The sequence below is a fragment of the Heterocephalus glaber genome, unplaced genomic scaffold (genome assembly GCF_053883595.1).
Source record: "Heterocephalus glaber isolate CG9 unplaced genomic scaffold, H.glaber_assembly_v1.0 deba00001744, whole genome shotgun sequence".
In the NCBI taxonomy this organism is placed as follows: Eukaryota; Metazoa; Chordata; class Mammalia; order Rodentia; family Bathyergidae; genus Heterocephalus; species Heterocephalus glaber.
The window spans coordinates 4880133-4906555 of NW_028258450.1; the positions used below are offsets into that span (position 1 = coordinate 4880133).

The 26423-nt window shown below is 58.7% G+C and overlaps 1 protein-coding gene across 2 annotated transcripts; it reads right to left on the reverse strand.

The window, feature by feature from the left end:
* Positions 1-1452: 1452 nt before the first annotated feature.
* Positions 1453-20416, reverse strand: Lmtk3 (lemur tail kinase 3). Of its 2 annotated transcripts, none has more exons than XM_087200557.1 (16): positions 19814-20416; positions 17950-18062; positions 16928-17046; positions 16530-16680; positions 15957-16033; positions 15412-15530; positions 12609-12696; positions 12262-12410; positions 11770-11854; positions 11573-11694; positions 11309-11458; positions 8321-10815; positions 6062-6459; positions 4489-4624; positions 4231-4368; positions 1453-1976 (listed from the first exon to the last, which is right to left on the reverse strand). In XM_087200557.1, exons 1-16 carry the CDS (start codon positions 19852-19854, stop codon positions 1960-1962), a joined length of 4398 nt encoding a protein of 1465 aa, XP_087056683.1. In that variant the 5' UTR covers positions 19855-20416; the 3' UTR covers positions 1453-1959. The 2 variants fall into 2 exon arrangements, with proteins under 2 accessions (XP_087056683.1, XP_021101499.2); XM_021245840.2 differs by having other exon boundaries at positions 16928-17061; positions 19814-20414.
* Positions 20417-26423: the final 6007 nt, after the last annotated feature.

The window sequence follows — 26423 nt, forward strand, 5'->3', positions numbered from 1 at the left end:
AATCGGACAAACGGACACACCGAAGAGCCATGCAGAGAAGGCAGACATGGTGAAGCTTATGATGCCCAGGACCACCAAGTATCACCAGCAGAGTGCCAGGAACCAGGGTAGGAAGGCCATGGAGCTCACTTCCCCTCAGAGTCCCCAGAGGGAAACCACCTTGCTAGCATTTATCCTGGACTTCGAACCTCCGGAGTTGAGACAGTGTATTGCTATACTTTAAGACACCAGATCTCAAGTACTTTGTTATATTAGCTCTGGTGAACCAATGTGCACATGCTCCCTCAGACCTGGAAGTCCAGGCCCATCCTCTTCCCTCAGACCTGGGGGTCCAGGCCCAGGCCCCTGGGCTGCCCCCGCTCACTTCCTGCATTCCCACCCTGGGCAGGCATACCCAAGATTGTATCAAGGGCCACCACCGTGTACACTAGCAGTGACTATGGCTGAAGAGGCAAAAGCCTTCTCCCTGTCCCAGTTGCTGGAGACCGGTGTGACCATAATGCTTGCACCACCTAAATTCCTAAACTTAGAGTCTCAGGGGTCCGCCCCTTGCTCCTTCCTCCTCTGCCATCCAACTACCTCCTAAAGTGCCAGTGAATCTGGCCCCAGGTGACGGGACAGCCAGGTGCAAAGGACCAAAAGATGGATGGGTGCCCAGTACAGGGAAAGAGACAGGTGCAGGCAGGAACAAGGGGACAGACACAGAAACCTCGAGGGAGAAAGACAGGGAGAGAGAAGTCCCAGGTGGATGGCAGAGAACACCAGGGCAGGTGGAGACCAAAACCAGGCGGAGTAGCTCAGAAGCATGGGGAGAACACTAGGAATCTGCACAGAGATGAGGTTAGGCAGAAGTCCAGAGATGAGGATGTCAGGGAGCCAGAAGTCACATGGAAAAGTGGGTAAACTGAGGCAGTGCCATCACAGGCAGGGATGACAACGTTGACCCTCAAGGACAAGCGGTGGCAGTCTGAGAAGGTGTCTCGGACACTGTCATGGTCCACTATGGGCATCAGCAGGTCATTTCTGATCTCCAACACCTGCCCCTGTCCTGGACAGCTTGTGGCAGCCTGTGGAAACATGGCTCCCACCACAGCCCACCCTCGCTGCTCCTCATGGCCTCCTGGTCAATTGGACTGCTGCTGAAGTTTGGGAGTCTTGTTTGTTTTGGTATGTGGGATCGAACTCGGGTCCTTGCACTTGCGAGCAGGCGGCGGAACCACTGAGCTAAATCCCCGGCCTGTTTTTTTGTTTTTTTGAGACAGGGTCTTGCTGTGTAGCCCAGGCTCAGACTTGGTGATCCTCCCACCTCAGCCTCCCAAGTGCTGGGAGAAGTTGGGAGTCTTGAACTCCAGACCCAGAGCAGGGACCAGGAGAGGCTCCCCCACCACGCCTGAGGAGCCTCGAGGACAGTGTCTTCTCTCTGCACCCCCTGAAACACACACAGGGCCCACGTTCCTCCAAAAAGTTGTTTTTGTCTTTTTTAAATAATGTGAAAATGCCACGCGAAGGTTGAACCAGAGGCCCCTCTGGGGGCCGGGCTGGGAAGGGCAAGGGAGATGGAGATGGAGTCCAGGTCCCCGAAGCCTGCCGCCCCTGTTCGGGGCGGGAGTGAGTGAGAAGGGGCCTCCACTGTGCCCGGGGCTCCAGGCCCAAAGAGTTCAGTTCAGTTCTGAGAAAGCGGCTCTCCAGGAAGGGCGAAGGGCTTCTTGCCTCATTTGGCACCAAGGGGGTCTGGGGGGTCTGGGGAGCTGTCTGGGGGGCTGGGGGGTGGAGGGCCAGGGCCTCCTGTTTGGCACGTGGTGGAGGAGGGGGAGGGGGAGGGGGAGGACCCACCCTCGGGAGCCTCCCCGGAGGCGGTGGTGGTGGCATCTGCAGTGGTGGCAGTGGCTCCGTCATCCACAGAGGATTCTACTCTCAGCCCCTCTTCAGGGGGTGCAGGGGGGTCAGGTCTTTGGGGAATCAATTCTCCACGGGGCCTGAGGATGGAGAGAAGGGAGAGACACACAGGATTATGGGGGGACAGACTGCCAGCTTCAGATGGCTCAGGGTGAAAGCACAGCTGTGGCCCGGAAGGCCCCGCATCCAGCCCGCCATCTGCCTTCCACCCCTGTCCTCACCTGGGCTTCTCGGGCCCCTCCACTGCAGCCACACTGGCTACCTCGCTGTACCCGCACAGCTCCGAGCACAGCCTCCCTCAGGGCCTGCTCCCACTGCCCCTGCAGAGGTCTCCCCGATCACCCAGCCACGCAGTCACCTGACCCCAGGCTGTTGCCCACTTCCCCCCCATATGTTTGTCACTCTGGGGTCACCCCAGTTATGGCAGACGTGCTTCCCGTCTGCTTGCTTCCCCAGAGTGTAAGGAAGCTCAGTGAGGACAGGGACTGTGGTCCTCAATCCCTGGCCCAGCCTCAGTCCAATGGCTCCTTTTCAAAGGAATGGGGAGACTGGGACACGTGGTGTTGTCACTCAGCTGGGCACACCAGCAGCCAGCCGTGCGGTGGCCTCCCAGTATCTGTCAGCCGAGCACAGGGATTTGGAGTTTCACATAACCAGGGCCTCTGACTTTGTCTTCTGGTGACTAAAGCGAGGTCACCTCACTAGCTGGCTCTGCCAGCCTCAGCCCTGACTCACCATTTGGCCTATCTGCACCCCACCCTGCCCTCACGGGGGCTGTGAGATGAGGTGTTGGGAGCAGTGACATTCAGGGCGAGGCTGGGGACATAGCCAAGAGTCAGCCCCAGGCCTGTCCCTCGTCCCTGTCACCAGCTTCTCCCCAGCCACCCAGTTTCTGCTTTCTCCCCTCCTCAGCCCGCTGTGGTCCCAGGCCCCTCCCCTGCATACAGTCTTCCATGGTTCCCTAGTGCCCAGGACAGCACAGGCCCTGGCCCACTGCACCTCACCCCTCCACCATGGCCACCCCAGTTCCCGGAACTGGCCAAGTTCTGTCCTGCCTCTGGGCCTATGTGCAAGCTGTTCCCCCTGACAGCGCCCTGTCCCTTTCCTGTCACCCAGTTAACAAGTGTCCCTGGCCAGGTGACACTGCTCTGGGGAAGACAGAGACCTTTCCTCTTGCCACCTGCTTTTCCAGCAACCCTGTTTGCAGCTATTCTCCTACGGTGATGCTGTGTGGTTAGTGGAGGCAGAGGCAGGCAGGGCCCCCACACAGCAGATGCTCACCGAGGTCTCTCAGCAAACACCCACCCAGTGAGGCGCAATCCAGCTAACAGCCCAAGGCCACTGCTACACGGCTCCAAGCTGCGCATACAGGAGGATGAAGCCATTTAATGTCCTCTTAGGAGCTGGATCCTGTTAGCATCCCCAATCTTTCTTTCTTTTTTTTTTTTGTGCTGGGGATCCAATGCAGAACCTTGTGCTTCCAAAGCAGGCAGCGGAACCACTGGGCTAAATCCCCGGCCAGTAGCATCCCCAATCTACAAGTGAGGAAACTAAAGCACAGAGGAAAGTGACTTCCCCCAGGTCACACAGCCCATGAATGGGGGGACAATACCTGGACCTAAGCAACATCTGGGGAAGCAGAAACGGAATCCTCCCTGACAGGTCCAGTTGCACCTCTCCCTTCCCAGCCCTTCTCCAGGTACTGGGGTGTCCTCCGGGCGGGCAGCAGAGAGCACAGTCCCACCTGCCAGGCCTCAGTGGTGGTGGCACCCGAAATCAGCACTAGGAAGGCCCTGACCCTCTGCTGAGGTGGCCTGGGGATTAGCACCACATGCTGCGCCAGATAGAAGAGGAGCAGCAGGTGTGGACTGGGGCTGCAGGGAGCCAGCAGTGCGGCACGGAGACAGCTCCTCGCTCAAAGGAGGCCTGTTTTCCCTCTGGTAAAACAAGACCCCGGTGGGCTTATGTGAGGCTCAGATGGGTCCAAGTGTGGCAGACACACTGCCTGCTGCTCTGTGGCGTGCTGACGGAGCTGTCAAGGGACTCGCTGGTGGCCATGTCCTAATTGTCTGTCAGATCCCTGAGCCCCCACCAACGAATCTGCTAGGCTCGAGCCCAGAAATAGGTCAGAGATGGGCACAAGTGTGTGTATGATCCTTACAGGACGGGAAACTGAGGCTGGGGAGGGGGTGTCTGACGGACCCCACTTGGGCAGGGGACAGTAGTGACTGGGGTATGGGGGAAAAGGCTGAGAAGCAAGAGGCAGGGAAATCCTGGGAGGGGTGAGGGGAAGGATGACACTCGGGAGCATGGACTGGAAGTGGGGCACAGTACCTGCGGACCGGGCGTCGGGGGCCCGGGCGGGGGGCCCCGGGGTCTCCAGCGCAGGCGAGACGGAGAAGCGGGAGAAGCACAGGGGGGGCCCTGGCGGGGGGAGGAGGGGGAAATCCTCCGCCCACTCGAAACTGCCTCCTAAGGGAGAGGAGAGCCGAACTCTCAGACCGGGTCACAGCCCGGCTTCGGCCCCGCCCACCGAAGACCACACCCAGCCCCGCCCAGCCCCCTGCCCACAGCGGAGGCCCCGCCCCTCACCAAAGCCGCTGTCGTTGCTGGGAAACCCATCTCCGGGGGTGGCGGGGTGGGGAGGCGTCGGGGGCGCTGGGGGCGTTGACGGGTCCGTGTCCCCCTCGGGGGGCCCCTGGACGCTCAGCTCGTTGGTTGGCGTCTCCTGCGGAGACAGATGAGGGGACCCGCGAGGGCACGAAGCGTCACACCCCACGCACCGCCTCCCCCGCAAGCTCCCCTCCCGCTGGCACTCCTCGGCCGGGCCTTGGCATCCGATGGACAACCGCGGGGAGGAGCCCGCAGCCCCGCACCTGCCCTCCAGGCCCCGGACGCCTCCGCCTCCCCGAGGCCAGCTCCTCACCTGGCTGCGGGCTCCGCCCATCGCCGCTCGGAGCCAGCGGCCTCCCCAACCCCGCACACCCCGCCTTCAGAGGGGACTCTGCCCAGCAGTGGCCTTGGCCCAAGCGCCAGACCCAGTCTTCGCCGTGGTCTCCCCCGCCCAGGTTCATTCACAGCACCACCTTGCCCTCCCTTTCTCTCTTTAACATTGTCCCCCCCAGATCCTCCTGAGACAGACAGGGTTTCGCTAAATTGCCCAGGCTGGGCTCGAACGTGCGATCCTCCTGCCTCAGCCTTTCACGTGCTGGGATTGCAGGCGCCCAGCTTTCAGAGACACTTAACTCAGACTTCAGCCCGTCGTTAGTTGCATCCATTTCTGATCTTACCCCAACTTTGTTTTGTTTTTTCGTTTTTGAGACGGCATCTCGCTGTAGTGTCCAGGCTGGCCTCGAACTCCTGGGCACAAGCAATCTTCCTGCCTCATTCTCCCAAGTGGCTAAATATCTTTTTTTTTTTCTTTGGTACCGGGAATCGACCTCAGGTCCTTGCGCTTTCGGGGCAGGCGGCGGAACCACTGAACTAAATCCCCGGCCCAATGGCTAAGTATCATAATACTGCATGTCACGATGTTCAAATCCTTCTCGGGTAAGATCCACCTCAATGTCCTCTAAGGTCCTTGGGGCTCTGCTTGAGACTCCGCCCCAAATTCCACTAGGCTCCGCCCCATGATCAGGCCACGCCCTCACTGCACAGCCATTTCTCCCTAGCCTCTCCAGGCTCCGTTACTTGACTAACCACTATCTATCTCCCTTTCCTTTCAGACACGCTGCAAGGCCTCTCCTTCCTCTACGGACCCCCGCACCCCACCGGCCCCCCTCCACTCCAGGTCCTACTCTTGCTCCAGGCTCTAGGCTTGGCCCATCCCTCTGCTGCGCCCCATCCCTGGGTCTCATCCTCTCAGGCTAAGGTTTCCTCCAGCCTTCTCCTTGGAAGTGTGGCCTCCTCCAGCTCCAGGCCGATTCTGGGATAAGCTTCCCTCTAGGCCCCACCCTTTAAGGCGTAGCCTCCATCCAGGCCCGCCCTCATGCTAGAAAAGCGCCCTTTGAGACCCCGCCCGATTGGGGGCGTGGCACGTCAAGTCCCCGCCCACCAGGGAAACAAGCTTCCTTCCGCGTCAGGGGCGAGTTCTCCTCAGCCCGACCCCGAGGCGTGGCCTCCCCGGCGGCCGCACCCACCGCGTGCCCGCGCCCGCCGCACCCACCTGGTCGAAGAGGTAGACGGTCACGTCCCCGTGGAAGGAGACCATCTTGCGCTTCCTCTCCAGCTCGCTGTCCTCTGGCTCGTCGGCCCCGCGCGGAGACTTGAGCAGCCCCCGCAGCGGGCGGGCCGCGTCCGCGTCGCCGCTGCTCACCACGACGGGCACCGGGGCTGCCCGCGTCCTCTCGGGGCCCCGCGGCCCCGCCGCCGCGTCCTCCTCCTCCTCGTCCTCGTCCTCGTCCTCCCCGTCCTCCTCCGCCGGCCCCGACGACCCCGCCCCGCCGGCCTCCCCGCCAGCCGCCCCGGCGTCCGCGCCCTCCCATGGGGGCCGCCGCGGGCCCGGGCCCGGGAACGGCGAGAGCGTGAGCGGCGGCAGCGCCAGCGACAGGCGCGAGAGCTTGGCTGCGGGGGAGAGAGCGTGCGGCGTCGGGGGACCTGCGGCGGGCCCTCCGCGCGCGTCCCGGGCCGGCCCCTCCTTGCTCCGTCAGGGCGGGCGCTCTGTGCCACTCCGGTCCTCAGTCCACCCACAGCGCCCCAGGACGCAGGGCCTACAACCCGGGTTCTCTGACAGCCGCCCCTGCTGGTTGCCCACACTTCATTTTGGCCTGGCCTTCGTCCAGCCATATCCTCTGGGCCTCTGCAATGCTGTTCCCTTTTCTGACTCAGTCCTGCTGGTCCTCGGGCTCTGGGCCTTCCCACCCCTTGGAGATCTCCCAGCAGGGCAGCCACAGGGCTCTGGCCCACGCACGCCCCGAGGGCGCAGAAGTGCTTGGGTCAGTGGGGTGGATGCATGTTCCCCGGCCAAGTGCTTCCCCTCGCTGGCCCTTGAGAGGCAAAGCTGTGCTCTAACCATCTCCAAACCCCTCCTCTGCCCCCGCTCTCCAGTCTCAGCCTGCAGGGAGTGAAGGATTTCAGTTTCCTGGAGGACAGCTAGCTTCCAACCCAAACCTGTCCTCCCTTGGTGTGTCCCTGGGCAAGCACGTTCCCCCCTGAACCTGTGCTCTCACTGGACAGGAGCCCAGCGGGGATGAGAGGCAGGCAGGGGAGGGCCAGGGAGAAGGACGGCTGTGCCCTGAACACGTCAAACTAGCGCTCACTTGGTTTCCTCTCCCTGCAGCACCGCTGCCCCAGGGGCCTGCCTGGCTCACACTTCTTCTCCTTCACTTCTCTCAGAAGTCACCTGGTTGAGTCCTTCCCTGCCCAAGCACCTCACTGATGGAGGCAGAGGCGTGCTGCTGAGAGGGAACCCACAGTGCCCAGAGAGGACAGGGTGATGGCCTTCAGAAAGCAGGCCGGCTTCCCAGGGAAGGGGGCAGTTGCACTGGATGAATAGGAATTCGCCAGTGGAAAAAAGCCATTCCGGGCCTCTTCTCCTGGCAGCCCCAACCTGACCGAGCCTCTGAGGTACCCTGGCTGCTCAGCAGCTAACACAACCATGCTGCCCAGTGTCCTTTCAGACAGAGCTGGACACAAACTCCACGCTACACTCCTGAGGCCTGTCACAGCCCCTGTCCTGGCCCCGCTGGCAGTAGAAACTGAGCGTGGCTGGGAGGTCACCAGCACTGGTAACTGTCACACGGATGTTTAAGGAAATCAGGTCTCCTCCCGTACAGGGCTGTCCATCCTTCCTCTCCATTTTTCTTGGATGTCCACTCTGTAGCAAAGTGCTTCCCATGTTCTTGATCCTCCCAGCCCTCAGCACCTTGCTGCTGGTGGTGTGGCATGCTGGGGGGATACTGGCTCATTGGAGAGTTTAAAGGGAAGACCACGTGCCAGCAGCCCGGGACTCTGCCTACCCTCTTCCCCCTTCTTTGGAATTGGTTGCAAACAGAGCTCTTGTTTAAAAAGGAAAAGCACCAGACTTGGCAGCTCTGGGTGGGCTTCTTGGGATGTGGCAGCCCCCTGCAGACAAAGCCTTTTCTCCCTACACTCCATCTTCCTCAGGCCACTTCGCCATTTCCTGGTACCATCTGGTGTATGACTCCAGGAGTCCTGGTCTAGATGGATCACATCACTAACAGCAGCTCCCGATGGAGGCTTGAGCCCTAACTCAACCCTCACAGCCACACTGAGCAACAGACGGGGAAACTGAGGCACGGAGCAGCAAGCATGTCTGCCCAAGACTGCAGAGTAGGGAAGGGAAAGAGCCAGGGTTTGTGCTGGGGCAATATGACTCCAGGCTCTGCAGTCACTCTGAACTGGCATCCCCACTGCCACACCCACCCCAGAAGGCGCCAGCCCCCACCTCCCCAGGGCTCCTCACCTTTGATCTGCTCGCTGTTCCCCTGTGGGGGTCCCAAGTCCAAGAACAGCCGTGGCATCTCGGGGCCCTTCCTCTCGGGCTTGGAGGGGTCCCCGTCTCCGCTGAGTGCCGTGTCTCCGCCGGCTCTGCTGTCTGGGACCCCGGGCTCTCCCTCGGGGGCCACCTCGGGCCTGACCCTCGGGGACACTGGCTCTGGCCTCCTCGGGTGGGCTTCCGGGGGTGGTAGCGGTGGCAGCGGCTGTGGCTTCTTGCTGTCTACCCATCCGACCTTTGCGTCCACGCCGCTTCCGAGGCCGCCGCCGGGGGCCATCCCCATGCCCACTGGGGCTCGGCCCCCACTCCCGAGGTCCAGCCTCCCAGCCCCGGGGGCTCTCGGCACCCCCCCAGTCTCGTGGGCTCTCCTCTCTTTCCCGGGGTCCAGCATCCCGATCTTGGGGGCTGGGCCAAGGGGGCCAGGAGCTGTCTCCAAGCCGTTCTGGAGCAGGGCCACCTCGCTGGGCACAGGGGCTCTCTCCAGCGGGGTCTCGGGGGCTGGCTCCCCACTCTCGGGCGTCTTCTCCCGGGGCCCTGGGGCTCTCCAAGGCCCAGTCTCTGTCAGCCTCTCCGTGTTCCTGGGGAACCTCAGGAGCCCATTCTCTGAGACCTTCTCCTCGATCCCGGGGGGTATCGGCCCCCCATTCGCCAGAACCTTCTCCCCGGCCTCTGGGGACCTCGGCCCCCCATTCTCCAAGGCCTTCTCCTCCCTCCTTGGAGGTGTCAGCTCCCCATTCGACAGCACTTTCACTTCTCTCTCTGGGGACCCCAGGCCCCCGTTCTCTGCAGGCTTCTCCTCGATGTCCGGGGCTCTCTGGGCCCCGTTCCCCAACACTGTCACCCCGTTCACGGGTAGGCTTAGGCTTGGGGCTTTCTTCCCGCTGCCCAGGACTGGCAGGTCCCTGTTCAGGCCCAGGACTTTCTCTCTGTTCCCGGGGCCTCTCCCCGCCTTCCTGAGTCCTGTTTCCCGGGGTGTCGCCCCCTTGTCCCCTAGGAGGTTCCTTGTCACATCTTCTCGCAGGGACATCAGCAGCTGCTCGGTGCTCACTTGAACTACGAAGGTTGGCTTCTCCCGGGTCCCTGGGAGTAGGAGGGGACCCGGGTCTGGGGGTGGCCGGGGCGCTCCTGGGTCGGGTGGCTCGGGGGGAGCCCGAGGCCGAGGGATCCCTTCCTCCTCGGCTGCCTCCCCACCTGGGAAGGCTCCCTCGGGGGAAAAAGGGGTCTCGGTCTCGTAGCCGCTGTCCCCCGGCTTGGGGCCCGGAGACGACAGGCCTGAGCCTGGACTGGCCACGGCCGATGGGGGGTCGGGAGTCACGGCTGGTTCTGCGGATGCCCGGGGAGGTGGCGGTGGGGGCGGAGGAGCGGGAGGTGGTCCCCGCCCGGGGTACTGGGGTGCTGCGGCCCCCATGAGGGGGTCCAGAAACTCGGGGGGAGCTGATGCGGGGGGGGCCAAGGGCAAGTCGGCCAGGGAGCCCCGCTCTGCCCGCAGGGATGAGTCGTCCTCTGGGGGGTGGGGACAGCCAAGGGCAGGGTGGCCCCCCCAGCCGGCCACAGCGTCCCCCCGCTCCAGTGGCAGGCAGGAGCAGGGCCCCTCTCGGCTGCACAGGGGACAGGGCAGGGGCCCCCGGTGGCTGGGCCCTACCCCGAGGCTGCTGCTGTCCTCCCCTGGGGAGCTGCCCTCTTCCTCCTCCTCTTCTTCGGCCCACGGAGCAGTACCCCGCTCCCCCAGAACCTCGGCGGGGTCTCCTGCCAGGGTCTCCCCAGCGCCCCGGCCCTCGGGGTCCCAGCCGCTCAGCAGGAAGCTGCCAGATGCTGAGGACTGGGCTGGGAAGGGCCGGGGCGCAGGGAAGAGGGGGGAGGCCCAGGTCTCGGACACCAGCTGAGGGACCTCGGAGGGGGCCTGGGGGGCTTGAGCAGCAGGCAGGCCTGGGTCCAGGGGGTCCCAGTCGTTGGGGAAGAGGGGCTCGGGCGGAGAGCCATGCTCCTCGAGGCGGATGTAGTACTCGCTGCTGACCGAGGGGCTGCGGGCGCTGATGACCGGCAGCACGCTGGGCGTGGACAGCGCCTCGTAGAAAGGGTTGGAGGGGTTGGCGTGGGGGGCTGGGGGCGCCGATGCTGGCTGCCAGGCAGGTGCCCCCCCACCCCGGCCGGCCCCACGCCGGGCCTTCTCCCAGAGGCACTCCAGGTTGAGGCCACGGCTGCTCTCGGTGACTGTGAGCACATCATCTGGGTCCGCCCCGGGGAAGCCATCCAGAAGGGGGAATGGAGAGGAGAGGGTCCCCGGGCGTGGCGCACTGTGTGATGGAGGCCAGGGCCAGGGGAAGGGACCATCTCGGGGTGGGGGCGGCGGGGGTGGGGGTCTGGGGGGCCGCTCCGAGAGCAGGTAGGTGAGCTGCAGTTGGAGGTCGGAGGCCGAGGGGCGCTGGGCCGGGGGCCGCCAGCAGGACTGCAGGATGTCATACCTGGGTGACGGGCAAGGCAAGAGTGAGCAGGACAGAGACACAGAGAGACAGAGAAGGACAGAAATCTAGAGGGGGGGCAACCCACTTTCCGGCCCCCCTTCTGTCTCTCTTAGACAGAAGCTATCTTTCAATAAGTTTTTCTTACGCTTAAAAAAAAGAAAAAAAGAGAAGAAATCTAGAGGTGGGACAGAGGCCCAGAGAGGGAGAGAGGGCTGGGGGCAGAGGGGCGGGAGACGCAGGTGAGATGGCTGTGAGTTCTGGGATCAGAGGAAGCAGCAGGACTCCACCACACTTCAGACCCCCGCTCTGCCACTGCCCGCCTCAGTTTCCCTCCTGCCAGTAGCAGATGCCGGCAGAGCAGGTGAGGATGACCTTTCTCTACTCTTGGGGAAACATGGAAGGGTGAGATAGACTGTGGGTGGTAGGGGGTCCTGGGGCTACTCTGGGGTGGGACAGGGAGGTCAGGGCCCCAGGGTCAGGGCCTGGCCCTCACCAGTAGTCCCCGTAGGGCAGCTTGAGCCTTGGCCGGGCCAGCTTGACGTGCTGCTGTCGGACAACAAAGGCAAGGACCTCCTCATCTGACAAGTGGCGGTAGGGCTGTGCCCCAAACTCAAACAGCTCCCACAGGGTCACCCCCAAAGACCTGCAAGGAACAGAGAGAAGAGGCCTCAGTGCAGCCCTGTCCTCCCAGGTGCCCCCCCCCCCCAGTTTCCCCATGGCAGGCATCCGTGTCCTGGCCCTAGGTCCTGGGCCTCACCAGATGTTGCTCTCGCGGCTCTGGTCCACCACCATGAAGGTGCCGTGCAGCTCCCCGAGGAGCTCGGGCGCTGCCCAGCGCAGCGGGATCCACAGGCGCTCGGGGGTCAGGTAGTAATCCTCCTGGGGGGGGAGGGGGGGTCAGGCAGGCGAGGGCCCCACCCCCACCTCACCCCACCCGGTGGAGGGCGGCCCCACCTTATAGTTGCTGTGCGCCAGCCCATAGTCTCCGATGCGCACCGTGAGGTCAGAAGTCAGCAGGCAGTTACGCAGGGCCAGGTCACTGGGGCGGGGGGGGGGGGGGGGGGCGGGGGCGGTGAGCGAGCGCAGGACCCCTCCCCTCCCCCGCTCTAGCTGTCTCCTCCTTCCTTGAATCTTTTTCTCTCCTGGCTCCTCCTCTCCTCCCCTGGCTCCTCCCCGTCCTCTCCTGGCCCCTCCTCCTCCGACCTGACTTTTCTACTCCCTTTCCTAGCTTCTTTCCCTCTGTGCCTGATCCTGCCCTTCCTCACATGACCCTTCCCTTCCACTCATAGCTCCTCCCCTCCAAACCTGGCCGCGCCCTCTCATCCCCTGACTCCTCCTTCTCTCCTGGCTCCCCAGTCTTCCCTCGCCGGTATCCTCGGGCTTCTCCCCCACCTTCTTCCTCCTCCCCCTCCTGCCCCTGCAGCTCCTCCCTGAGGCCCTACGCACCTGTGCACGTAATTGTGCGAGTGCAGGTGCGCCAGGCCCCGGGCGATCTCCAGGCCCATCCTCTGCAGTGTCCGCAGGTCGCGCGGGGGCAGTTCGGGGGACAGGCCCTCGGGGGGCCGCTGGGCCCGGAGGTACCGCTTCAGGTCCCCCTGGGAGGAAAGCAGGACCGGTCAGCACAGCAGCACCTCCCCAAAGCAAGGATGGGGGTGCTCTGCTCAAAGGACGGAATGGAATGCTGAAACCTCCTCAGTTGCTAGCTCAGGGGCCACTCGCGTAGCCAGCGCTGGAGAAAGGGTAGCGCCGAGCACAGAGGCTCTGAAGAGAGGGAAGTCGGGGTGGGGCCTCACCAGCTGGCAGAACTCCATAATCAGCAGGAAAGGCAGCGTCTCCACACACAGGCCCAGGCACTGGAGGACGTTGGGGTGCTGCAGGCTCCTGGGGGGAGGCGGCTGGTGAGAGAAGGCCCCACCCACCCCACCACCCGGCAGAGCCAAACTGCAATGGTGACCACTGTGCCCTCAGTCAGGCCCCTCGGAGAGGCCCTGCCCACCCCACACGCACCCCATCCCAGGACGGCCCCCGGGACCCTTGTGTGCCTCCTCATCCCCAGCCTTCATCCTGCCTTTCCCTTCTCAGTCCCTTCCGCCCCATCCCCACAGTCCTGGCCTGCAGTTTGACCCTCCCTTGCCACTCACCTGTGCACAGCCTTCTATGGATCCCCAGTGCCACAGAGAGGGCTGGCTCCTTGGCATCACCACCCTGTTTTGTCCCAAATTCCCTACACCCTGTGCTTGCAGGGCTTTCCGCTGGGCCCCTCCCCACCCCAGCTTCAGCACCATCTCCCCAGGAAGCTTCACTGCCCCCCAGTGCTGGCTGGGCCTGATGCCTGCACACTCACACTGTGGGTTCCAGTCCTGAGTCCAGCTTTCCCAGGTGTCTGTGCACCCCTCCCTGCCTCCATCTGCCTCCTCTGTAGAATGGAGGGACCAGAGAGGAGCTGGCACTCATGAGAGGTCATGACTGGTACCACTGTTGGTATTTGAACATGTTGGGCTCTAGTTTTGCCTTCTATCCTCACTATACTTCTGGGCTGCTCCGGCTCCCCCAGCTTCTCCTGTCTCCCAGCTTTGCATCTGCTGTTCCCTCTGCCTGGAACATACTTCCCACTGCTTTGGATGGCTGAGGCTCCAAGTCAGTCCCACACCTGTGATGTTTCTGTCCAAAGAGGTCCCTGTCTGTCACATACTGCCACATTTCCTCAAAACACCCATTCTCCTTATGGTTTCTCTCTCTTTTGGGGGGGGGGGGGTACCGAGGATTGAACTCAGGACCTTGTGGTTGGGAGGCAGGCGGCAGAACCACTGAGCTAAATCCCCAGCCCTATCGTTTCTCTTTTGAAAATTTAGTTGTTTACTTTTTTTTTCAGTATTGTGGATCGACCCAGGGCCTCCACACTGAGACACCTCCCCAGCTTGCTTGCTTGCTCGCTTGCTTGCTTTCTAGACAGGGATTCGCTAAGTCACTTAGTTGCTGAGGTTGGGCTCCAATTTTACAATCCTCCTGCTTCAGCCTCCCAGAGTGCTGGGAATACAGATGTGGACCACCACACCTGACAAGTTGTTTATATCCATGTGTCTCCTCTGCTAGATATGGTGACCTTCTCCAGGGTGAAATTTTGGGACAGTTTCTTCCCAGCTGTGTCCCCAGTGTGTAGACAAACAGGTGTTCAATAAAACCTGGTGGTAAAGGCCTTTACCCACACACAGGCCCCAGAGTTTGGTGAGTTCCCAGAAAGTTCCTTTCCTGCAGAGGCCTAGCAGGAGGCAAGGGTCATTCTGCATTCTGATGGCAGCCCTGCTGTTTCCCCGGCCTTCTCCACCTGGCAGAGGGTGCCTGCCTCCCACACCCACCTGGTTGAAGAATCAGAACATTCATAAAGCACCTGCCATGTGCGGGGCATGAGAAATAGGCAGGGCCAGGAGATCTAGGATAACGGATGTAGAAGGGGCCTGAGTTCACTGCACACCTGCAGCCAAGGCTGGCTGCTTCCATCGCCAAATCCTCCCAGCATTCCCCAGAGAGGGGAAGTGACTTACACAAGGTCACACAGCTGTAGATGCTGGCCATGCTGGGATTTGATCTCAGGCCTGTGGCTCATGCAGGAAACATCTGCTGAGGGTTGATGGCACTTGTGCCCAGGCAACAAGACAGACCCTGAGCTGCCAGTGTAGACCTGTGCTGGCCAGCAGAGTTTTCTGTGAAGGTGGAAACACTTGGGACCTGCACTGTCCTGTGCCACTTATGGCTGGGGCACCTGATATGTGGCAGATGTGGCTGGGGTATGAGTGCTGAATTCTATTTCATTCTATTTAGTTGAAATCTAAATAGGTATGGTTGCCAGCTCAGGTCTAGGGAGAGACAGGTGAAAAGCAAGACAAGGCAAAGCGTGGTGGCATTCTGAGAGGCTGAGGCAGGAAGACTTCAAGTTCAAGCCCATCCTGGGCAAGTTAATGACTTTGGGAGATGCTGTCTCAAAATTTAAGAAAAAAAATTTTTAAAAGACCAGAAAAAGGAAGAAGCAAAAACACAGGCCAAGCCAGGAAAGAGGATGTTTGTGGAAGAATCAGTGAGGAGGCAAGGGTGTCTGGGGTAACAAGGATAGTGGCAGGAAGAGAGCAAGGTCAGGCTGCAGGGCCTCTCAGCAGTAAAGAAGAACGGAACTTGCTCTGTAGGCAATAGGGAACCATGGGCAGTTTTGGAGCAAGGGAGTGTCAAAGTTCAGTATCTGTGTCACTTTTACAACTGTTCTGATCAGAGTTCTCTGCATACACACCCTTTCCATAACAGAACTCACAATGCACCTAGCTCGGGTCATCCCACACCTTCTGCGGCCCCAGTCACCAGGACGCACAAGCTTCCTGGGCTCACTTGCTGTAGCTCAGCCTCAGCGCCCCACTTCCACCGCACTGCACACCCCGAGCTTTGTCCGGGGAAGAACCTGATGCTCTAGGAGGGAAGCCCTTGGGCCCAAGTAGCACAGCCTGGAAAAAGCAGACTGAGGATTCAAACCCACACTGCACCTCTCCTCTCATCAATGTTACCTCCATGAAGGTGCAAACCTGGACTCAGGGCTCCCAGAGGCCTCCATACCTGTAAGGCTGGGCTTCCGAGATGAACTTCCGCTGCTCCAGTGGCCCGGCACTGGCCCGGAGCTCCTTCACCACCACCTGGGCCGGGGTGTAGTCGGAGAAGATCTCTCCCAGGATCACCTGGCCGAGAGGCACCGGATGGAGTCAGCCACAGCCGTGTCCCCAGCCCTGGCCCCAGGGACCCCAACTCCCCCCTCATTTCTGGCTCCCCCCTCACACCCGACCACCTTCGTCCATCCCCCACCACACAAAGTGAGACTCACGGGCCCAGAGTCCGATGGACGCAGGACGGATGGAAGGATGGACAGACGGACGGACGCGTGGAGAGCCGGATGGCAAGGCGGAGTGGTCAATGGAATGAGGAGAGAGGCGCTGACCGACAGATGCGGGGGAGGTGGTGGGTGGGTGCTGGGGAGGTGGACGGGGAGGCTGAGAGGGTAGGCGGGGGTGAGGGACAGATGAAAAGTGGTGAGGGGGGGATGGACACAGAGCAGGAGCACAGGCCGCCTGTATGGACACCTTACCTCCCACCCCAGCCCTGCTCACCTTCCCAAACCAGCCACTCCCGATCTCTTGCAGGTAGCTGAGGTGCTGTCGGCTAAGGCCCAGGGGGGTGGTCATGTCTGGGGAGGGGGAGGGGGAGGCCCCTAAGCCTCTCTTCCCCCCAGCTGCTACCCCCCCCCCCCCCGCACTCAGTGGTTAACTCCAGTCAAAGCAGACACCAGTCTCTTTTCATTGGCTACCTCCCGCATTCCATGACAGGACCTCAGCCTCCTCATTGGCTGCCCACAACATTCCAGCAGCCAATCAGTCTTTCCCTTTGGCATCCCAAGCTCCTATGACTTGGTTTCAGCCTTCCATTGGCTGCCTCTGAGATTGAGATCTAGGCTGATCTCACCATCCCTTGCCCCACAAGAATCCCCAAATCTGGTTTTGGATTAAGCAATGGCTTCCACCAAAATGATATCTGTCTGTCTCTATAGGCTACTTCCATGAGTCTAGGGTTCCCACCTCTACCTTTCATGACTCAGGTCCCTGGCCCCAGAAGGGAAGACGGTCAGTGCCATCTGTCCTGCCTCCCTGAGACTATAGGTTCCTGGTCTGGGTGTGGGGCAGTACCTGAGTGTGAAGGCTGCGGGGCAGGCATTGGCAGGGAGACCTCAGCCAGCGGGAGGATGTAGACATCCGGCAGCGACTGTGAGGAGGAGGTCTCCTCCGCAGGGGGCGTGTACTCCCCGGAGCAGTCCTCCCCTTCAGGGTTCTCAAACTCCTGGGGCCAGGGAGGTGAGGAGCAGAGCAGAGGGCTGAGAGACACCCTGGCCTCCTCCCCTTAAGTGTGTTGCCCCGTGGTATTCATACAGTCCTCCAGCCCAGCCCAAGTTCCACCCCGGTTTCCAGATCCCAAGGCTCCAGGTCTTGGCGCCATTACTTCAGGCCAGAGTGAGCTCTGATTTGCTGCCCCTCCTCCCTGGACACCTGGGTTGGGGGAAAACAGGTTAGCTCCTCAGGCACCTCACCTTGAAACCGACATCACCCCTTTTGCAGCACAGACAGGTGAGGAGGAGGAAGATGAAGGCCAATAGGCCAGAGCAGGAAATGAGGACCACAGCGTAGGGAGGGGCCAGAGGGGCCCGGCCTAAGGCGAATCCATCTGTGGGCACAAGGCTGGGCTGGGGTCCCGGCTTCAAGCCCCTGGCTTCTGCACTCCGTGACCCTCCCATCCTGGTCAGTCTTGGACTACAGTTGCCAGGATACTCTGAAGCCAGGGGGCCCCTGGCAGGGGAACCAGATGGCCCAGGGCCTTGTGGGAGTTGTAGTTTGCGGCCTTCCCAGGTGGTCGGGCTGGGGGTGGGGTTCTTCCTCTCACCAAAGCTGGGACCCCCCCACACACACACCGCATTCCCTCATCCCAGACATTAAAGAATTCGGATGCAGGTTGAGGGAAGGAGTACTAGTGGGGCCTGGGGCCCTCAGCATTTAAAATGCGCTCCCATGGGCAGATTCATCACCCCGATACCCCAACTGCAGACTGGGGGAACATTCTTGCCCCATGCGGCCCCCCTCACCGCCGCCAATCAGGGAATGCTGAGACCTGTCTCTTTTCTAGACGCTTGGAGCCCAGGCCTGTCGTCTTACCCCAGCCCCATCCCCTAAGAAGGGACACACTGCAAGCCCTGGGTCTCTTCCAAAGCCAGCCAGCATCGGTGTTGCGCTCCCCTTAGAAATAGTGTTGCTCCCCTCTGTCCCCAGCCTCCCAGAGGCCCAGCCTTCCCCGGCTCCCTGCACACACCGGCGCACACACATGCGTGCACACAAACACACAGGTTGCCAGACAGGCCCCCTTCCCAGCCCAACCCCCAGCCTGCCTTCCCCAGGCCTGGTCGACACAGGCACCCGTCCCCGCGGCTCTCAGGCCCAGCTCGGCGGTGCTGAGACACGCACAGGTGACGGATCGGGAGGCCCGCAGACAGGGCCCCGCAGCAGCGGGGCCGCGGTTGGCGTGGGGGCCCTGGACAGACGGATGGCCGGACAAACTCACCGGGATGGGCCGGAGACGCCAGGCAGCCGGAGGCGGAGACGGCCGCGAGGAGGATGAGGGCGCCTGGGGCAGGCATCTTGTCGAGGATGGAAGGGAGGTGGAGGTGGTGGCGGCTGGGGAGGAGGGGGCGGGCCCTCAGCCCCCGGCCATGGGGACCCGCACGACCCTGACCTCCCCCCAGCCCAAGAGAGGGGCGGGAGACGCAGGACGGGGGAGGGAGGGGCTGCTTGCTGGTTCAGGTACCCCCCTCCCCCTCTTCGCAGGGACAGACTGATGGAGGGATGGAAAGGCGGACAGAGGAGAGGAGCTGGGCAGCCGGGGTGGCTGGGGTTGGGGGGAGAGGGTAAGATGGGGGGCGAGAATGAGGGCCCCGCCCCCGAGGACAGCCGGGATTGGAGGAGCAGAGAGCCTGTCAGAGGAAGGGTGGGAGGAGGGAGGAATGAGGGAGGAGGGAGTGTTGTCATGGCAACTGGCTCCCGGTAGCATTAGCTGCCAGGAGGGAGGGGAGAGACGGGAGGGGGAGGGACAGGCAGGACCGGCAGACCCTTGGGTGTGTGTGTGGGGGTGCAGAGTCCCCAGTGCCTGGCCATGACACCACTGTGACATACCATGGCACGGACATGTGTGCTACATGCCAAGATGCAGGTGTCAAGCGCACGCAGCCCACGCAGAGCTGACACATGTCGCAGGGACCCTCGAAGACAAGCACATCACATACAAAGGTGGACAGCCATCAGCAGACGGGGACACGTCCCCGTCACACACAAAGACGCAGGGACAGGCCACACCAAAAACACACAGGAAGGTTGCACCGGGCCATGCAGGGTCGTCAAAGCCTCACAAAGATACACACACACCACAGGCAAAGTCAGTCCCCAAAGCCACAGACAGGCGCCAGACAAAGATCTACCCGGACACCACAGTGACACGCTGAGGCAGAGTCACAAACAGGCAAATGGGTGACAAAGAACACTCAGCAATGCAAGTGTTACATACGTGCCCATCACATAGGTATAGGGACATCTCAGCATAGACACACAGACACATGTCACATGCAGGCGTGCAGACAGGCACATCATACATGCAAGGGCACACAACACACACATGCTTGTGTATGGTCACAGAGAGGACACACATGACGCACACTTCACTCCTCGGATACAGATTCATCACATATGTAGATGCCCCCCCCACAAAGCTACACAACTCATACAAAAATACACAAATACATGACACTCACCCATCCAGACACATTACACACAAATACACCCAGTCACACACCCTGCCCATAAACACACAACCTGAAACACAGACCTGGAACAACACAGACCTAATAGGCTTGGACAACCGCATTGCAAAAACACAATACACACTTCGCACAAGGTTACCAAGGCTATGGAGACTCCTTCCCCCACTAGCCACACATCACATACATAAGCACACACAGGCACACACGACACACCAAGAGCACACACAGACAGGCAGCACCAGGAGGTTCACAGACATTGCACAACCATGACACTTGCCTCGTAACAAAAGATACATGATCACCGTTTATTTTATTTATTTATTCTTCTGAGTGTTTGCGCTGCGCCAGGCGTTGCTCTCAGCGCTTTATACTTTTACCTTTTAATTCTTCTCACAGCCCTTAGAGTTGGGTACTTTTATCAAGCCCATTGTACAAGGAGGAAACTGAGGCACAGCCAGGGCAGTCACCTGCTCCAAGGCACACAGCCCGGAAGGAGCAGAACTAGGACTGGAACCCGGGCAGGGACAGCGACACATCAGACACGGACACACAAACACGCGCGCGTGCCAGGCTGCCGTCTAGAGGGTCCCCCCGCACCCAGAGCTGAAGACACACCCGGAAGCGCGGGCTCCCGCCCTCGGCGCAGATGTCTCCATCGCTCGGCGGCACCTGCGACGCGTCCCCTTGGCGACCCGTGGCGCGGCGACCCAGACCCCGCCCCGCGCGCCCCCCAAGCTCCAGCCTCTGCGCGGCCCGGGCAGCGCCCAGCGCGCAGCCGTGGCGCACGGGAACCCCCGCGGGAGGAGCTGCCTCGCGGGGACTCCGGTCCGGAAAACTGAGGCAGGTTCGCCGCGGGAGGCAGAGGGTGCTCGGCCCGGCTGCAGAACGCGGGCGTGAGGTGACGAGGCGGGGTGGGGGGCCAGGGACAGTGCAGGCAGCTGGCCCGCGGCTGAAGGACACTGAGCCCCGCCGAGCTAAGCGCGGGGGAGGTGCGGTACCGTGCGGAGGCTCGTGGGAAATGTAGTCCTAGCTCCTCCAGGCGGGAACTCCTAGTTGGGCATCTCGAGGAGGAGGAAGAGGCTGGATGAGGCTCGCAGGGGCCAGGCTTCCTCTGCCTGGATCTTCAGGAATGATGAGGGCCGCCGGGGTGGTGGCGCACGCCTGTAATCCCAAGAGGATCACCAAGAGTTCGAGCCCCACCTGGGCTACATAGTGAATTCAAGACCAGCCTGAACTACATAGCGAGACCCTGTCTCAAACAAAACAAAACAAAATTTTTAAAAAGCTGTTAAAATATGGCTTCAGACCGGGCACAATGGTCTAGCCTGTCATCCTGGCTACTCAGGAGGCTGAGGCAGGAGGATCCAAAGTTCCTGGGTAGCTTGGGCAACTGAGTGACTTAGCAAGACTTTGTCTCAAAATAAAAAAAAATAATGGGCCGGGGATGTAGCTCAGTGGTGCCGCCGCCTGCCTCGCAAGCACAGGGTCCCGAGTTCGATCCCCGGTACCTAAATAAATAAATTAATTAATTAAACAAAAATAAATAAAATAAAAAGGGTTGGTACAGTGGCTCAGTGCCTGGCTAGCATGATGGGGGCCTGGCTTGTGTCTTCAGCACAGCAAAAAACAAAAACTACAACAACAAAGTGGCTTTAGGATCTGTTTGGGGGCAACTGTGCTGGTCTCGATGATGGTTTGGCACTGGGCCAAGGGTGAAAGAAGTTTCTGGAATGCTTATCAGACTGGTGGGGACCAGTGGTGGGCACCATCCGGGGTCCCCAGGGTCAGTCTGGGAGAGCAGCCTCTCTGGACCCTTGCAGCTCAGGATGTCAACATAATGGCTGTGTGCTGTGGTTGGAACCTGTAGTCCCAGCTACTGGAGAAGCTGCAGCAGGAGGACCATTTGACCCCGGGCAATCTGAGCAACAAACATAGCAAGACCTCGCCTCAAAAAAGAAAGAAAGAAGATGTCAAAATATCACAAAATAAGGAACACGATTAATACGATCCCTTTTCTGTACAGAACCTCCTGTGGGTCCCTTGTTGCTCAGAATAGAGGCAAAGTGTTCACCAGGCCCACGAGACCCTACCATGGCACCCACCCCTTCCTCCTGCCTGCTTTTCCACTGCACCCCTCTGGCCACACCATCCCCTGGATATTCTGACCACCATGCCAGCACAGGTGCCCCAGGGCCTTTGCACTTGCCATTCTCAATACCAAGTGCCATTGCTGGTTGTCCACCTGCTTTGTCCTCCTGTCCCTCCTGGTGGTTGTCCTCCCTACTAGAGCCCTGTGAAGGCACAGAACTGTCTGCCTCCTCACTCTTCCCACTGCCTGGAACACAGTAGGTGCCCAATAAATGTTTGCTGAAGGAAAAAACCAGAAGTCGTTTCCTGTGGACAGATTTGCAGCCTGGTCGAAGTCAGGCCCCTTCCCTATCGTTGAGTGGAGCAGGGCCAGGGTTACAGGAATTTCCACACAGGGCATCCTCTGGGTGGGATGTGTGGGGAGCTGGGGTACTCAAGGCTGGGGTGGGAGGTGCAGGCATGCGAGACCCTGAGGTTTGAAACAGCAGGACATTCAAGAGACTTCCCTCCACCCACGTGCTCTGGGGACAAACCTCATGGTCCCTGCGGTGCCTGGATGCTTCACACACCCCCACGCACCCCACAGCCAGCTCTGCTGCTCACATTTCCCAGGCTCTGATCACCTCTGTCCCGCCAGCATCTGTGGCCCCTTCCCTGGGCCCTGGCCCCCTACCCTGTCTCTTGTTTGGAAGCCTCGTTTGTCCCTAGGTGTCTCACGGATGTCCTAGGCCATCTAACTGGGGTGAAAACCTGAGTCCTCATGCCCCACAAAGCCCTAGAAGACCTACCCTTCGATGCTTTGTTTTGCTTGGAGTTTTTGTTTGTTTGTTTGTTTTTGAGACAGAGTCTTGTTTTGTAGTCCAGGCTGGCCTTGAGCTCACTATGTAGCCCAGGCTGGCCTCAGACTCTCAGTGATCCTCCTGCCTCAGCCTCCTGAATGCTGGGATTACAGGCAAGTGACAGCACGCCCGGCTTTGATGTCCTATTTTGAACATGGTTAAGCTTCGTGATGATCAAACATGGTAGTTGCCATATCCATCATCACAGGCGTTTATCATTTCTTTGCAATGATTCTTTTGTGATTCGAATTCCTCCTCCCTGTTAGCTATTTTGCAATCTGCACTGTGTGAGTGTTGGCTGTAGACTAGGACACCAAGCCTTGTTCATCCTCCCCAACATTGACTTGTTTCCCAGTGACTGGCATCTCCCTTCCCACTCGGGATTTTCAAGATTCCACCTGCCAGTGAGATCACACGGTTTCTGCCTCTCCGTGCCTCACGTAATGTCTTCTAGGTTCGTGCACACTGTGGAGAGAATTTCCTGTTTGTTTGCTTGCTCCATGGCTGAATAGTATCCATTGTAGACATCGCCATGTTTTCTTTATCCATTCACCTGTGATGAGCACCCAGGGCGTCTGCATAGCTCGGCTGGTGTGAACAGGGGAGGGCAGCCACCTCTCCAGCCCACTGATCTCGGTTCCTGTAGGTGGCAACTCAGGCTAGGGATTGCTGCGTCTGCCTGCCGTGCTTTTGTTTGTGTCTTTTGAGACAGGGTCTCACTAAGTCACTCTGGCTGGCCTTGAACTTGCAGCGATCCTCCTGCTTCAGGCTTCTGCATGCTGGGATTACTGGTGTGCACCACTGTGCTGGGCCTTGAGTCGAACTTATCTAGAGAGATTGGGGCAGATCTGTCTGCAGAGTCTGAAGCCATGCCCATATCACACAGAGATTCTCTGTCATTGTTTACTTACTTGTCTTTGATCATTATTTGTGTAGAAGCCCTAAAAAATGGGAAGCCACTCCAGTTTTATCCATAGGGGATGCATTAATGAAAAGGATGCTTCCGCTCCCACAGAACATTATGCAGGCATTGAAAAGAATGCGGAAGGCCTGAGGATGTAGCTCGATGGCCTCATGCCTGCCTGACAAGTACAAGGCCCTGAGTTTGATCCCTGGTACCCCCCACACACAAAAAAAAAAAAGAATGAGGAAGGGCCAGGGATGTAGCTCAGAGGTGCAGCACCTGCCAGGCAAGCACAAGGCCCTGAGTTTGATCCCCAGTATGGAAAAAAATAATAATAAAGAATGAGGAAGCTAGGAGTGGTGGCACATACCTGTGATCCCAGCACTCTGGGAGGCTGAGGCAGGAGGATCATAAGTTTGAGCCCAGTCTGGAAAATTTGGTGACTTAGCAAGACCCTGTCTCAAAAAACAAACAAACAGGGGTCAGGGATTTAGCTCAGTGGCACTGTGCCTGCCTCGAAAGCGCAAGGTCCTGAGTTTGATCCCCAGTATAAAAAAACCAAAAACCAAAAAACCCAGAGTAATGAGGACCTGCTCTTTGCTGGGGCAGAAAGAGCTTGAAGGTTGCTGAGTAAAAACAAGTTCCAGGTGCAAGGAAGTGAGGGCCTGTGATGCAGCCTGGCTCTCTAACCTGCTGTTTCAGTGGATGATGCTGTCCCTTATTATCTCTCAGTGACCAGAGGGCACTAATTAAATTGATTAATTAATTAAAGGCATCAGTTTCTCTTAAGGACCTAATCACATCTTAACAGCCTTACCTCCCAACGGCACCCAGGGCAATCAGGCTTCAGCAGGTGTCTGGGGGGAGCCGCACTTCATTTACTGCTCTCACTGGCCCGGTAGATCCCTGCTGAACCAACCAATCTCGTGTTCTCCTGCTATTTAGGGTAAACAACTCCTGCATCCTGGAAGCTCTCATGCTTGAGACCACCCAACTCTGCTTAAGGGGCTCCTAGTCTGAGGTCCAGGGACCCCCAAAAGGTTTGAGGGTAAATTTCATGGAGTTCATGGACTTGGATTAAAAAAAATAATACCATATCCTTCCTTTCATTAGCCTCTAGGTGATATCTAGCAATTTTTTTCCTATTTGTTTGTTGCTGCTGCTTTTGATTTTCTGAGAGAAGGTCTCACTATGTAATCCAGGCTGTCCTTGAACTCACAGCACTCCGCCTGCCTCAGCCTCCCAAGTGCTGGGATTACAGGCCTGTGCTGCCTGCCATCCCCTTCCTGAGAAAACACCTTTTTTTTTTTTGGTACTGGGGATCGAATTCAGGACCTTGCACTGCCCAGAACCACTGAGCTAAATCCTCCGCCCAAGAAAACAACTTTTGAGATTGGCTTTCCTTTTGTTTGTTTCTTCTTCTTCTTCTTTTTTTTTCACAGTACTGGGCATTGAACTCAGGACCTTGCACTTACAAGGCAGACACGGTGCCACTGAACTAAATCCCTGGCCTAGCTTTCTCTTTGAAAAACAGTCATTTCTATGGATTGATTTTGGACAAGCTAACATTTAACTTTACAGAGTGGGGTCCTCAGTCAACAGTATCTTCCTCAGAGTGAAGGCTATCAAGTCCTGCCCCATGTGCTAGTTCCTGCCTGGTTTTAATAAAGTTTTCTTGCAACACAGCCATGCACTTTCATTTATGTTTTGTCTGTGGTGATTTTTTCACACCCAAAGCAGAGTTGAGTACCTGTGACAAGGACCATATGGCTGCCAAGCCCAAAATATTTAGTCAGTCATCCCTTTACAGAAAAAAAGAATTATTTGGTATGAGGTTCAGGTGACCTTTGGGTGGCCTTGGCAGATAGTGGCTTAGAGCTGTATTGTCCAGTATAGCAGCCACAAGTCCCTTGAATATTTATCTATCTATCAATTTATTTTTTATCAGTACTGGAGATTCAGCCTTCACACTGAACTACCTCTCCATTCCTGTGAGGTTTTTTTTTCTTTTTAAATTATGAAAAACATTCTTATTAGGTCATTAAGTTGCCCCATCTGGGTTTGAATTTATAATCCTCTTGCCTCAGTCTCTAATTGACTATGTAAATTTAATTCAAATGAAATTAAATTTTAAAATTCAGTTTCTTGACAGGTGTGGTGGCACACACCTGTAATCCCAGCCTTTAGGAGGCTGAGGCAAGAGCATCACTGTGAGTTTGAGGCCAGCCTGGGAGACATAGTGAGTTCAAGGCCAGTCTAAGGACATAGTGAGAACCTGTCTCAAAAACCCAAAACAAAACAAAACAAAAAACAGTTTCTGAGTTGCACTGTCCATATTTCAAGTGCTTGGTTAGCCCCATGGGGATGGAGACTTCTGCAGAGTCCAACTCCAGAGCACTCCCAGTGTTTCTCTTGGGCTACCTGACACAGTCACAGTGAAAGACCCATTGTTAGGCTCACCTCCCAAGTTCAGATCATCTTGCTCAACAGGGTCTACTGGCCTGCTGCAGAAATCTGTCTCCCCTATCCACTCCTTCAAGGCACGCCTTCCCCAAACCTGGCCACAAAACAACCCTGGCTCATTCATTTTTTGTCTTGATCCCAGTGTGAACTGAGCTCTGCTGGGCGGTTCTTCTGTTCACTCCTCTGAGGGGCCTGGTTGTGACTGGGCCTGGATTTTACACCATGGCTTTACTTGCACACCTGGTGTCCTGGGGAATAGCTGGAAGCTGGCCCAGGTCTCTGTCTGTGTGGTCTTCCCGAGTGGCTGTTTGGATCCTGAGAGGGGGTGATGCAGAAGTCAAGCCCCTGTGTATATGTGCTTAATAATGTCCCACGGGCCAAGCCCAGGGTCCCTGTGGAGGGGACACCACAGGGTGTAAACATCTGGAGGGGTGGATTCCTGGGATCATCACAGGGATCACGAAGCAAGAAGTTGAGCAGCCCTCCCTGAATTCCCACAGGCTCTCTCAGTCCCTTCATGGGTTCTGAGCAGCCACATCCCAGACATACAGGTCTTCAACCTGGCTAAGGTGCAGTGTTTACAAGGTTGGAGAATGAACAGTTGGATCCTGGGGCAGCTCTCTCGGGCCCCTTCTCTTCCCTCCAGCAAGATTCAAAGGGGCTCAAGCTGGCATGGTGCTGTATGCCTGTAACCCCAGCACCGTTGGAGGCTGAGATAATTTAGTGAGACCCCGGTTCAGAATAAAAAATAAAAAGGGCTGGGGATGTAGCTAGTGTGAAGGCCCTGGGCTCATCCACAGTACTGAAAAATAAAAATTTTTAAGGGGCTCTGCACAACTCTTCTCTTACTCCCTGGATGGAGGTGTTCTGTGTGTCTGTGGTCGGATGTGGACAGGGCTGTGGCGGTCAGAAGGCTTGGCCAAGGCCAAAG